The sequence below is a fragment of the Eumetopias jubatus genome, unplaced genomic scaffold (genome assembly GCF_037043125.1).
Source record: "Eumetopias jubatus isolate StellerSeaLion01/CBP00866 unplaced genomic scaffold, mEumJub1_p1.0 scaffold_5, whole genome shotgun sequence".
Classification (NCBI taxonomy): domain Eukaryota; kingdom Metazoa; phylum Chordata; class Mammalia; order Carnivora; family Otariidae; genus Eumetopias; species Eumetopias jubatus.
In genome coordinates, this window is record NW_028274811.1 from 125,099,301 (window position 1) to 125,112,784 (window position 13,484).

The window sequence follows — 13,484 nt, forward strand, 5'->3', positions numbered from 1 at the left end:
TGTAAAGAATAAAAGTCAGATGAAGAAATCTATAGATTAAGACCTAAAACTAAAAAAGATATTTTGAGAAGATTGAAAATTTGAACTTACTGGATATTTCATGTCAAGGAGAATTAATATTAAAGATGATGTATTTATAGACGAAATGACATATCTGGGAAGCTTCAGAAAAATATGAAGGAGGTGAGTATATGAAGTATAGGTGATATAAGCTTGGTCAGAATTCAGAAAGCCTGAAACTGAGTGATGGGTATGTGGTGATTCTCTAGCAAAAAATTAAAATTAAAAAAATCCTGATGAGAAAAAAAATGGTGTGCATATTACAACACTGTCAATGACGATGCCATACACAAGTGGAATCTCACAAAAGAAGCGTGGGTCGGTGGTATTCAATTACCACACAAACACACAGGGATTTTATGACCACTTGGTCAACAAAACTATGCAAACTGGAATTTGTTCGTCAGTGACCTATCATACCAAATTTATATTCAACTGTTTCTTAGGACCAAAAGGACGAGAAGTGCATTTAGGGAAATCTTCAAATAAAAACATTTACACCAACCTGTGTAATGAATAATATGCTTCCTATGACAAAAATTAGCCAAGGGGTTAAACAAACAGTTTTAAAATGAGCAAGGCAAACAGCAAAAGGTTCAAACAAGTAGGATTTTTGTAGAGCAAAATCTAATATCAAGTGTTTGAAATTACATGATCATTTCAAATGATCTGATGGGTTTTATATTTGCAAAAGTAACCTTAATTCCAGTTTATATCAGTATTTTGGAGATGCAGACCACCTGGGTGCTGCACTAGTGACCAAGATGAGCTCTTTGTGCAACCAGAAGTGGTGTGAGCGGGAAGAAAACCATACACCCTCCTGGTCAAGTTCACTTTCTAAATGACTGTATGACAACTTTGCTCACTGCTCATGAAATCTACATTGGACAGAAAAGCTGGACTTACCTGTCTTCATGGACAGACTACAGTCGTCAGTAATTGCCTGTGTGCTTCAGTTACCTGCTAACAATTCAAATATTCAACATATCAACAAAGTAAGCTACATATTATTTTTTAAAAGTTCAGAATTTCTTCTACTAGAGATTACAGAATTGTTTTCTGCATATGTATTTTGGTGTGGAGTTTTTAAAATTAGCCATTCTTTGTCAAAATAGTAAAAAATGATTTAAATAAATAAAAAATTTTACATTAATATATTAAAGTGAAGAGGTACTTGGTATTTTTTTAAATCAAATATAACATTTCTTCTTTTCAATACAAGTCAATAAAATATGATTTGGCATATTACAGTATCAACAAACTATAGATTAAGATTGAACTTTGCAAGTCCTTAACATATTTGGAAAGTTTGGTTTTGTAGATTTGACTGTCAAGGCCTTAACTTATTTTACTGTTAAGACCTAAAAAAATTCGTTATCTGAGGAATCTACTTTTTGAAAACTTTGGTTTGTATATTTTAAGGGTTCAGGCTTGTAAGTTATACCAACATTTGGCTTATAATTAATAGCTAAAATACTGGAGCTTAGAATATATGGGAAATTCCTAAACACAGCAATTCATGAGGCAATGGAAGCCTTAACTACTGTGCACCTACCCCCTAAAGCACACTCTAAATAGGATCACCAAATATATACATACACATTAAGTATCCTTTAGGAACTAGTTTACTTTCAGTAAGGATCATTTCCTTTAATGCTTGATGTTCAATTAGCTTAGAATAGTGAGACAATTATTTCAACTTCAAATTTAAATCCCTATTATATATTTATAAGGAAATAGCTGACTCAGTTTTCCTTATCTACAAAATGGGGATAACATTTAATTAGCAGAGTTTTTCTAAGAATTAAATAATAGCACGCATGATTGATTGTCAGGCTCAGAGCATTCAAAATTGGTTTTTTTTAAAAACCACATCTTTATTCTTTAGTATTCTACAGGCTACACTTTATATTCTTATATTTTTTTCTAATTATTAGTATTTTACTCTTTTTGATAAATCACTGTTGTTTTCATAAGCTACCTCAAGTCCTTTGCTGATTAAACATACTCCCGGGGGGGGGAAACCCAATCTGGTTTTGTTCTACAGAGTTCACAGTAAAAAGGAAGTGGAAACAGGCAACTAAGCAGAGGAAGAAGAGTTGGAAAACATTTCCTTCAAGAAAATGTTCTGAAAGAATTCCACATAGGAAATAGATCCTGAAAAGTTATTTTCATTGTGGTTTAATAGGTGTTCACAAAAAGGTATTTTGTGGCAATGTCACTCTTCCTCACAAATTGAGTATTTTCATTTATTGGCCAATTTCATAAAACTTAACATTCTAAAGAGGTCAACTTTTAAAAATGAACTTAAAAGTAAGTACACATTGTTTAAAAACTTAAATTTGAAACAGACCTTCTCCCCTGTAATTTTAGGCATTACTATTTCTGAGCATCAACTATGCAGATCAAATGATTAAATACCCAACTCTCCCCATTTGTAGTAACAAACAACCGCTCCCCAAAGAGGTATAAAATGTTTAGAATAGAAAATGAATAAACATCTCAACTAGTAAAATTACTCCTTTTTCCGCGTTAAAAAATAACTTGTGAAAAATGTAATGTAATTACGAAGTGTCATACTCAACTCTATCTCTAAAATAACACACGGCATAATTTTAACTAAGAGAAATGCTAGTTTCCCAAAATAGCATGATTGTTAGCTTTTCCCGAGGTTTAAAAATAAATATTACCATCGTAACATCACTAGAAAGAAATTGAAGCATACAAGGAATAAACTATAGTTTCTTTTTATATCAAAATGTACTCTTGAAAATGTGTTTGGCACAGTGCTAAATCATATATAGTTAATACTAAATATTGCAGGATACAATAAAACCCTGGAGTTAATTGTTTACACCCTCTTATGGGAATGAAAATAATAGATACCAATTATTCAGAAGTCAGCCTATACAAACTGTATAAACAATATTTTATGTTTTGCTTTGAAAACCAGTGATATAATAAATTTTACATAAAAGACTGCAAAATAATATAAATGGATTTAAACAGATCTTTACAATAAGAAATTCAAATGGAAACAGACAAGTAACAAAGAGAAGTAAAAAAATTTATTGCAGTATTCGCTCCACCAGATTGCCTGGGGATCCCTTTTCTTGTATTGTTTTCAGGGTGACCTAATACATCAAAATCTACATTTACAAAAACTCCTTCTGCAGATAGGTCATAGATACTGCATGCTTTTTTTTTTTTTTTTTCAACAGAATAAATTATATATCCAGGAGATTCTGCCATTTTACAGCCTGGAAAAAACAATGCTTCCCTGGAAACTGGGCTAAGCTAAAGAAAGCCATCCGCTGCTAGGTTAAACTCCAAGAACACTTTATTAAGAACATTAACAGACTAATTTCCAACATTCACTTGTTTATTTTTTAAACAGAAAGTTTTTTTTTCCAAGATATAAACAATTTTTGTTAAACTATAATACAGTGGGAGTAGAAATGAACTGAGAATCTGTTTCTGCTGCACAACAGCGAAGGGAGCTCCCACAAAAATGTTTGCCCAACATTTCCTTCTCTTGTTCCTGCATCCCAGGTTCCATTCTTACTCTTCATAAAACTGATTTTTTTTTGTTTTTTTGCCAGAATGTTGATATTTCAAGTTTTTCTGCCTTTTAAAAAAATTCCTGTAAATTTGGCTGCATGTACAAATTCATTAGCTGGAAGTCCCATCCTTGGCGGCATACAGGGATCGTAAAGTCTGAACAACTTTATTAGTCAGCTTATTAGCACTCGTTAGAGCAATTTTTTTGTAAATAATGTCTGACTCTTTAATAGTGTCTACCCAAGGCACCAGTTTGCGGCCATCACGGCGCTTAGCCTCAGTCCAGGAGCCACTGTAGGAGCCTGCCATCCACTGAACACTGAAGCCATTGCTGGTTTTCTGTACTACTCTTGCAATTTGTGGTCGATCTTTGTACTTTGGACAGCAAATAGCGATGACATCCATGACGTCAACACTTTCATTCATCTGTGCTGCCAACTCCGTAGAGTCTGAATTTCGTTTTGACCTTCTCAATGACTAAAACATTGGGGGGGGGAAAAAAGACGAAGTGTTACACAAAAGAATTTTAGTGAAATTTTTGTTTTTATTGCTTTTAATCCCTTGACGCCGGGAGTTGGGATTTCCCAGCACACTTCCATTGCCGGCAATGAGACGCACCGTGACCGCCAGCGCCAAGGGGTTAACATATACTTGTAAAACCATATAACTCTTAATTTGTACCCGTGTCTTTACTCTTATTGATATATAAAATTATATATACATATGAACCATAAAGCTACATAAAACTTAGCAACAATAAAAAAGGATAACACACATTAATACAATCCAAAGAAAAATTAATAACCCTTTATGCTGGATAAGTCTCATTTCTGTTTTTTTTCTTTTTTATTGTCTTTTATGTTAAACTTTCTACAAAAGGATGTATAAATGGTTAAGTAGAGAATCTCTATCTACAAAATGTTTTCTCTCATAAGTATTACATTACTTGGTGTACATTTAATAGACTGACATATATAAGCACATAAAAATCATTTTACGTAATACGCTGCGAAATACGTTGACTCCTCCTCCGCCTCACCCCTGAAGTGCCTCCTCCTCTATCCTCCCCATCACTTTCATCATCTTCTGTCTCTGCAGCTGCATTATTTTTAGGGCTGCCTCCTCCAAGCAGCGAGGTAATTGCTTTGTTCCGAGCATTTGTACTAGCTGACACCTCCCCTTCTTCCTCCTCTTCATCAGGGTCCAGATGTTCCATGAGAAGTTTGAACTACAAAAATCAGATATGAATTTAGAGTTAAGTAAATAATCTTAAAGAAGCCTGTTAAATCCCTAAATGTTTCCTGTTTAAGTTTTTTCCTAAATGTTTTCTAGGCAGTAGTTGCGTGTGGGTACTAGTTTAGAAGCTAAATAGATTTTTGCTACTGCCCAAGACAGGGCCTGACAAATCTTTTCTATAAAGAGCCAGAGAGTAAATATTTTCAGCTTTGTAGGCCATATGGTCTCTGTCATAACTCCATAACTCTGTCATGGTAGTGTGAAAGCAGCTGGAGACAATACATAAATGAATGGGCATGGCTGTTTCAATAAAACTTTATTTAAATTGGCAGTGGGGAAAAGAATTAAAAAAAATAATAAACAGGCAGCAGGGGCCAGATTTGGCCTGTAAGATGGAGTTTGTTGACCCTGGCCCAAGTCATCAAGTAACCAGATGATTAATAATTAATTACTGTTAGGCATCTTTCAAGTTCTCTATCCCCTGTGCCCTCTGCCAAGGGGGTAGAGGAAGATACAAGAGGAAGAAAAGGATGTTAAAAAATTTAAAAAGAGAACTAAAATAATTTTCAGCTTTAGAGTATAAGGTTTGCAGTCAATGAATAATATGAAAAACGTGTAGGTTTCATTATTTAAAAAAAATTATTTTTAGGGCGCCTGAGTGGCTCAGATGGTTAAGCGTCTGCCTTCGGCTCAGGTCATGATCGCAGAGTCCTGGGACTGAGTCCCGCATTGGGCTCCCTGCTCCTTGGGAGCCTGCTTCTCCCTCTGCCTCTCTCACTCTCTCTGTCTCTCATGAATAAATAAATAAAATCTTTAAAAAAAATAAAAAAATGTTAAAAAAATATTTTTAGAGAGCAAGGGAGAGAGGGAGGGAAGGAGGAGGGAGAGAGTGCGTGAGCAGGGGATGGGGGAGGGGGAAAGAGGGAAGAGGGGAAGCAGATTCCCTGCTGAGCAGGGAGCAGAATGCCAAAGTGGGACTCTATCTCCTGATAGGGAGATCATGCATGACCTGAGCGGTAACCGAGAGTCGGACACTTAACTGACCGAGCCACCCAGGTGCCCCTGTGTAGGTTTCATTCTTGGTCAAAAATATTATTAGTTATGTTCAGCTAGTTGCTTTAAGTAGATTAAAATAAAAAATTATTTTTATTTTTAGGGACAATCTCAAACCCCACCCCCCCATGTTTTTAAACATAAAACTTTCCTGTGGTAAAATATACGTAAAACTCACCATTCTAATGATTTTAAAGTGTTCAATTCACTGCAATTAAGTATATTCACACTGTTGTGTAATCATCATCATCATCATTTCCAGAACTTTATCATCTCAAACAGAAACTCATTCTGTATCTATTACAACAACAGCTCCCCGGGCACCTGGGTGGCTCAGATGGTTAAGCATCTGCCTTCGGCTCAGGTCATGATCCCAGGGTCCTGGGATCGAGTCCCGCATCGGGCTCCCTGCTCCTTGGGAGCCTGCTTCTCCCTCTGCCTCTCTCTCTCTCTCTCTGTCTCTCATGAATAAATAAATAAAATCTTTAAAAAGCAAAAAACAAACAAACAAAATAAAACAACAGCTCCCCATTCCTTCCCCCACCCCCCCAAGCCTCTGGTAACCTCTATTCCATTTTCTGTCTCTATGAATTTGCCTATTCTTAAAGACATTTAAAAAGCTCATTTTATACATACACACTCTCACAGTATGTTAACTGAGTGTATATGTAAGATATATACAAGTATATAAACCTGTATACACTTCTGTAAGAATGCATGAAAAAGCAGTAATACTGGTTGCCAGGAAGGAGAGCAACAGAATGGCTGAAGAGGGCAGGAGGATGACTTTTCCTGATTTTTGCTTTTGTGAACTATAAACCATGTAATCTACTGAATTAAAAAAGAAATACATATGTGGGCATGGCTTTTCCCTGAAACTTGCCTACAAACGCTCATTCTCACTAAAATAACGTGAGTGGTGGCCTGGCATTTTCTAAGACAAAATATGATGCAAGGGGGTGAAATGGGAAAGGCAAGCTTCAAGTAACTCATTAAAACCACACAGAGAAAAATAATCCTGATAGTTCATGAAGCTTCCATGTAAGGGAGAGAGCCATCTCTCCCCAAAGAATTCTTTTCAAAAAAGTATTATTAGAAGGAAATGTATTTTGGTTTCACTACTCACATCTAGATACTGTTTTACTATACTCCTCTTCACATCTTCAGTGATTTTGGAATTAGCCATATCACTCCGCAGGAAGTCCAGTGTTTGTTTGGGATGAAAATGAACTCCTGTTTTTCGGTTTATCGCTTTATCATATACTTTCGCAGATTCAGATGGAGAGTATTTCTGAATTTTACTGTTTTGGGAAAACAAAGTCATTAACTTTAAAAATTTTTCAGGCATTTATATTTAAGTGATTGTAGTTAAACATCATTTACTAATAATTAAAATTTTTGTCACACAGATTTCAACCGTGTACTTCTACACAAAAATAATTAAAAAAGGGATGTAAAGACATAAAGGAAAAGATTAAAAAGAATAATATCTTGTTTCCATCAGTATTTGTTTTGAATAGAGGCATTATTTAAATGCAAGTAATTTCTCATGTCTGTTTTTGAATACCATGATTCTGACTGCAGAACAGTTTCAAAATAAATACTGCTTTACCTCCACTTTTTTGCCCTCCAACTATTCATCGTCTACACAGCAGCCAGAATGTTTACAAACCTGTCTCATATTATTAACAACTCTGGCTTTAAAATCTTCTCAACTCCCTAGCACCACTCCAAGACCTTACAGGGTTTTACATTATTTTGAACTAGTTGCCAACATTTAACATCAAAATATTTCTCATAAAAACCTGGATTATCTAGCTTCTCTTGAAAAAGTGGAAGCTCCTGGCCACATCATGCTCACCCTCTTCCATGGTGACAAACTGATGAACATCTGAGTGATACCTGAGCCCTTTAAATAAAACACTCTCTTTCCAGTTTGCCAGTGAATTTCTACCAAATCTACTTTACTTTGTTTCATGATCTGTCCCCTAAGACCATTTGACTTTGTGATTCCTAGTGTAAGGTTTTCATGAATATGAAAAATGACCAAAGTTTCATGGGTATAGGCAGAAAAAAGATACCTATAGTGACCAGTCATGGGTAAAATTATAGGGCATTCACAACAATCAGCACTTTCCTATCCCTTACTTTATAGAGTACATTAAAGACTATTTGGGTTCTACTGGAGCTCAGCCTAGTTGGTCTGCATCTATTCTTTATTCATAGCTCTTTAAAAACTTAAATTTGCAATCTATTTTAAGATTAGCTTAATTCTCTAATAAGATCAATTTAAGGAAATCAACAAAGTAAGTCCTTTCACTTATAATACAACTAGGGAATGTTTTTCCTCTCCAAACAGCACACAAATTGTGGTATGTTACACAACAAAATACTATATAGCAGCAAAAAGGAACAAACTCCTTCTTTAGAAGGGACATTTTTAATATGAAAGTAAACATGCAATCAAAACTGGGTTTCATATTTCTTTATAATTTGAACAGGGTAAAGTTTTTTCTCTCACTGCTTATGTAACCTTACCTATCAGAAAATCCACAGAGATTCTTCAAATGTTGTTTTAACATCAGAAGCAATAAAATACCCTGGGAGACATTTGCAAATTCAATTAAAGGAGCTGAATTCTCTGGCAAACATTTCATCACTGAATTTATATCATCTTCTGAATCTGAATCTGAATCTGAATCTACACGTTTTCGGGACTTCCGAGGCCTGGAAACTTCTTCTTCACTCTCACTTGATTCATTTTCCTTACTAGGTGATGATTTTCTCTCTTTCCTTTTGTCTTTTACCATTGACTGGGGGGGGGGAAAAAAGGAAAAATAGTAACAAAATACCACTAATAAATAATTATGTTCTATTCACAAGCTTCAAAAAGCATCTCTAAATTAATATTTTATATTGAAACCTTCTGACTTTCCATAAACAATTAGGTTCCAAGACTAAACAAAATCATATGTAATCCATTGCTCTGATGCCCCCTCCCCAAAAGCCCTTCTGAAATATCAAAGGGAAACAATTTTGTTATAGGATAGAAATGAAAGATAAATTAGTTATAAAAGTATCGATTTGGTACATAGGTAGATCACTACAGAGAAAAGACAGTAATTATAATTTAAGTAAGGGCGCTTAATTTAAGCGCCTGGCTGGCTCAGTCAGTAAAGCATGTGACTCTTGATCTCAGGATCATGAGTTTGAGCCCCACACTGGGCAGAGAGATTATTTAAAAAAAAAACAAAACAGTGCTAAATATAATCTAACTGAAGAGAATATAATAGGCTTGAACACACCAACTTCTATCAAACTCTCCCTTTTAAGAACTTTTCAACAAGAGAATATGCAACTTTTCTTAAATTAGTTAAATTCTGTGGGTTGTTTGTTTTTCTTGGTACTTTATGAAACTGTTAGCTCTTAAAAAGAAATAAAGTCAGCTGGATTTAAGAGAGGGAAAAGACCAGATTACAAAGCAATTATTACTGTTAAAGAAGAAATAAAACTGGAGAAACATTTACAAGTATATCCACAACAGTAAGTGAAGTAAAATAAGATAACATGATGACTAAAGTTTCTGGGAAATTATTAACTTCTCAAACTTTAAGGGGCACCTAGGGATTCTATTAAAAAAATACAGACTGTTTCAGCAGGTCTAGGGTGGGACCTGGGGTTCTGTAGTTCTAACAAGATCTCAAGTGAGGCCAGTGCTGCTGGGTCATGGTGCACATTTCAAGCAACAAGGGTTTAGTTGCCTCTATAATTCCAACCCTTGGGTGTTATAATGATCTCCCTGATTTACTAGTGTGATCAGGGGGAGTTCTGAGCACAATAATTTTGTAAAATGAGATCTACCTGTATCATCAGGCACATAAAATATTCCAATTAATTTTTAAATAATTTACTGAGTGCCTACTAGGTGTTCAAGTGCTATACCAGGTGCTATTACAAATGAAACCAATTACATTTCCTCCTAAAAACCATAAGAGAAGACATAAGGTTTATAATAAACACGGTAAAGATTTTGGGCACACAGTATGCCAGTTCCATTATGATGCTGGTGCTCAGGGATAAGGAAATCAATAGTATTATACATTTTGTTTTTCCTTATAAGTAAGCTATCTATTTATATCTCTTCAAGTATACTATTGTGATCTACAGTATTACCAGATTTATAGAATAGCAAGATGCTTTAAAATGGGGTTTAAATGAATATATGAATGGACACCAAACACTTAAGATCAGTGCTTAAAGTAAGAGAAAAAAGGAAGTGGGATGGCTTATCAAAAGAACAATCCATATATAAATATATATATGTGTGTATATATTTCCACTTAAATGATCTGGAATGGAATGGCTTTAGGTCTTTCTTAACAGAAATTAAATGGCAACCCACTTCTTCTCCCCAATTCAAACACTGCCCAGATTTTAACAAATTCATTTAGAAAGACTTTACCTGTGAAAAGAAAAAAAAAAAACAAAAAAAACAATGGAAACAAAACAGTGAGAAGAGCATGCCTGCACTCTGACAGATGCATTAAGAATAGTAATGTGTGTAACTTACCTCCTTGAATGACTGCAGTAGGTTACTACCAGAAACTGAGAGTGTAATGTCTATATGATGCATTATAAACAACGGCTCTTCCTGTGTCTGGTATGGAAAACAGGCTAGATTGTCTGCTATATACAAGAGCATATTCACTTCTGTTTTCTGTAAATTTTAAAAAAAGGTACACATGTTTAGTGGATAATCTAGAAATCCATCCAAAAAGCCTTTTTAGGAAAAATATTAGAGGGCACTTTCACCTCAGTTAATGTTTCAGAAAGAGAAGGGTATAGGAGGGAGGGAGAGAGCAGGAGAGGGAGGTAAGAAAAAGGGATGAGGGGGAACAGAAATGGATTTTATAAAATAATCTTATACCCATTTTAAGAGATTTCATAATGACTTATACCATGGACCTCAAGAAGGGAAGAGGTGAAATTTTTCAGTGCACCCAAGTGGGATTCCCTGAAGTTTTCTTATAGAGTATATGGAGTCTTTATGATAAATCCATACCACATCAGAAAGTATACATATGAATTCATAATGATTTGTCATTGTGCTTCTAAGAGTTTAACCCATATGGAGATCAGTTACACACAGTTACTATTCTGCCCTCAAAAATAAGCAGTAATCATAGTACTAACATGTGGGTTAAAAAAAATCAAAGTTCATGTATTCAAAAAACATTTGTCCGTTTCCTACATACTCAAAACTCAGAGTATCAGTCGTTCTGATAGGGCCATACCAAATTTAAGGCAAAAGTTATGGTTACTACTAGTTGCTATAAAAAGAAGTAGCAGAGACTTTCAGTATTTCATGATCATACAGAATGAATATAAACAGAAAGGCACAATATTTAAATTCCTTTAAAACACAGCTTAGGGGAAAAAAAAAGGAAAGAGAAAATACAGCAATCAAAACACATTCCCCCTCCTGCCATCTCACCTACCCCCGTCCTGCCATGCAAACAACGCAAAACCCAACAGCGGCATCAGCAACAACAAAATCCCATAGGACAGATGCAATAAACTTGCTAACACTCTATTTTTTATTTTTAAATATGTATCAACACTTACGTGTTAAAGTTGGGGAAATGCAGACACAGAACTCCACCTTGTCTATTAGTTTTAACACTAATTTATATATATATATATATATATATATATATATATATATATATTTCCCCCCCCCCCAAAACTGAAAATGTTCACGACTACTCTGAATAAACCTTTTTAAAACTCTGAAATTCTTCAACTTTGGTCATAAAAAAGTCCTATATTGCTCTTTCCTTTCAAAAATCAAACTTCTTAAAAGAATACTCTAGAGCTTCTCCTCCCATGTCTTCCTCACCACTCTTCAATCACAATCAAGCTTGTGTCCCTCACTGCTTGACAGCTGCCATCTAATCTTGCCCCATTTCTTTTTTTTAAATATCTTATTCTCCTTGACTTCTGGGTAGCACCAGACATTATTCTCCACCCTTTCCTTCTTGAAATTTTCTTCTTCCTTAGTTTTCTCTTCCTAACTCTTTGACGACTCCTCTTTCTATGTCCTTCTCAACTCCTTTTCAACAATCCTATTATTTTCTCAGGTGCTCAGGATAAAAATATTCCAGTTATTCTTTGACAATTCTCACACAGCCTCATTTATTACTTCTTCACAACACTTCTTTCCTTTCCTATTGTCATCATAATAGATCAATATCTTGTTAGCTCCAGTGTGAACACAATGCTAAAAAATCCATGTTCCTAAAATGCTCTTTGGCACCGTCTTCATCACTTTATTCAAATGCTTTTTTTGGTTTCTCACTGTCTACAAGACCCTCCATAAACCATGCCTCATTATGACCTTTCTGCTCCAGTCAAGTAACAATCTATTCGTTATTTCCCACACATTCTTATCTTTGTACCTTTATTATGTTTTTAACCCTGGCTTAAGCAGTATTTCTATCTCATCTAATCTCCCAGGCCTTCAGTGATTTGTTCCTCCTCTGATATCCTTTGTTGGAAATAGCCAGGAGACAGCATTCCATTATGACAGCTGAATTACCAGCTTAGCATAGCACATGCTGGGGTGACAGAACACTGAGCTAATGACAGACAGCAGGGCAATGAAACCACACAGGAATGAAGCTCAGAGACGCAAGGACTAGAGCAGTATCTATAGTACAAACCACCTGGCACGCAGAATATGCTAACCTTAACTATATTTTACTTCCTTTATATTGTGTCCTGTCACCACAACTGGAGGGAGGTAAGATCAGTGAGGGCAAGACTACTATATCATACCATTTCTACTACTAGCATGATGCCCTATACACAATGAAAACTTAATACTGATGATGATATGATGATGATGGTGGTGGTGGTGGTGGTGGTGATGATGATTAAATTATATTCCAAGTATTTCTGAAATAGATGCTTGTAATATTTATTTGCTAGATCACGTATCAAAAAATTTCATGTAGCACTTAAAAAGAGGTCTAGTAAAGTATCTACATTCTGGCAATTTAAATTTTGTTTTATTGAAAAAAATTCTAGTTTTGGGATAATAACAAAGTCAACTTTTAGGTGATTAAAAAAAAAACCCCTTCTTTTGTTCTTTTCACAACTTTACACACACACTGTACACACTGGTAAGCTCTATGTGGGCAGATACTACATCTGCCCTACCTACTATTTTATCTTCATCTCTTAGCACAATGATTACCGCACATGGCAGGTGCTGAATAAATATTTATGTAAAATGAATGAACACACTAAGAGGTAAGCTTAAAGAACAGGACTTTCTATTTTCTTGGCTTATGGACCTGGCCAATGCAACTTGTGCAATAACCCAAAGGATCAAAATTGTAATTACACAAAAGTGGGCTCTTCATTAAGGAAGTCAAGTTGAACAAATAAGGATCTCAGCAGCTAAAAACCTGCAACAGTTATTCTAACAATATTTGAGTGTGGGGACAGAAATAAGTGAAATTTCACCTTATTTACTGAAGTAACCTATCCTCCCCAAAGTGAGAGTTTAG

General features: G+C 35.1%; 1 protein-coding gene across 3 annotated transcripts in view; it reads right to left on the minus strand.

Moving 5' to 3' along the window:
- Positions 1 to 3,106: 3,106 nt before the first annotated feature.
- The window catches only part of NIPBL (NIPBL cohesin loading factor), a 201,820-nt gene continuing 191,442 nt past the window's right edge, over positions 3,107 to 13,484 (minus strand). For 2 of the 3 annotated variants that reach the window (XM_028098111.2, XM_028098113.2), the window contains 5 exons: positions 10,481 to 10,627; positions 8,449 to 8,723; positions 7,037 to 7,211; positions 4,661 to 4,849; positions 3,107 to 4,098 (listed from right to left, as the gene is read on the minus strand). In XM_028098111.2, coding sequence (XP_027953912.1) covers positions 3,733 to 4,098; positions 4,661 to 4,849; positions 7,037 to 7,211; positions 8,449 to 8,723; positions 10,481 to 10,627 — 1,152 coding nt within the window. In that variant the 3' untranslated portion in view covers positions 3,107 to 3,732. Of the gene's footprint in view, positions 4,099 to 4,619; positions 4,850 to 7,036; positions 7,212 to 8,448; positions 8,724 to 10,480; positions 10,628 to 13,484 lie in introns of all 3 variants that reach the window. The other variant, XM_028098112.2, reaches the window with a different exon arrangement.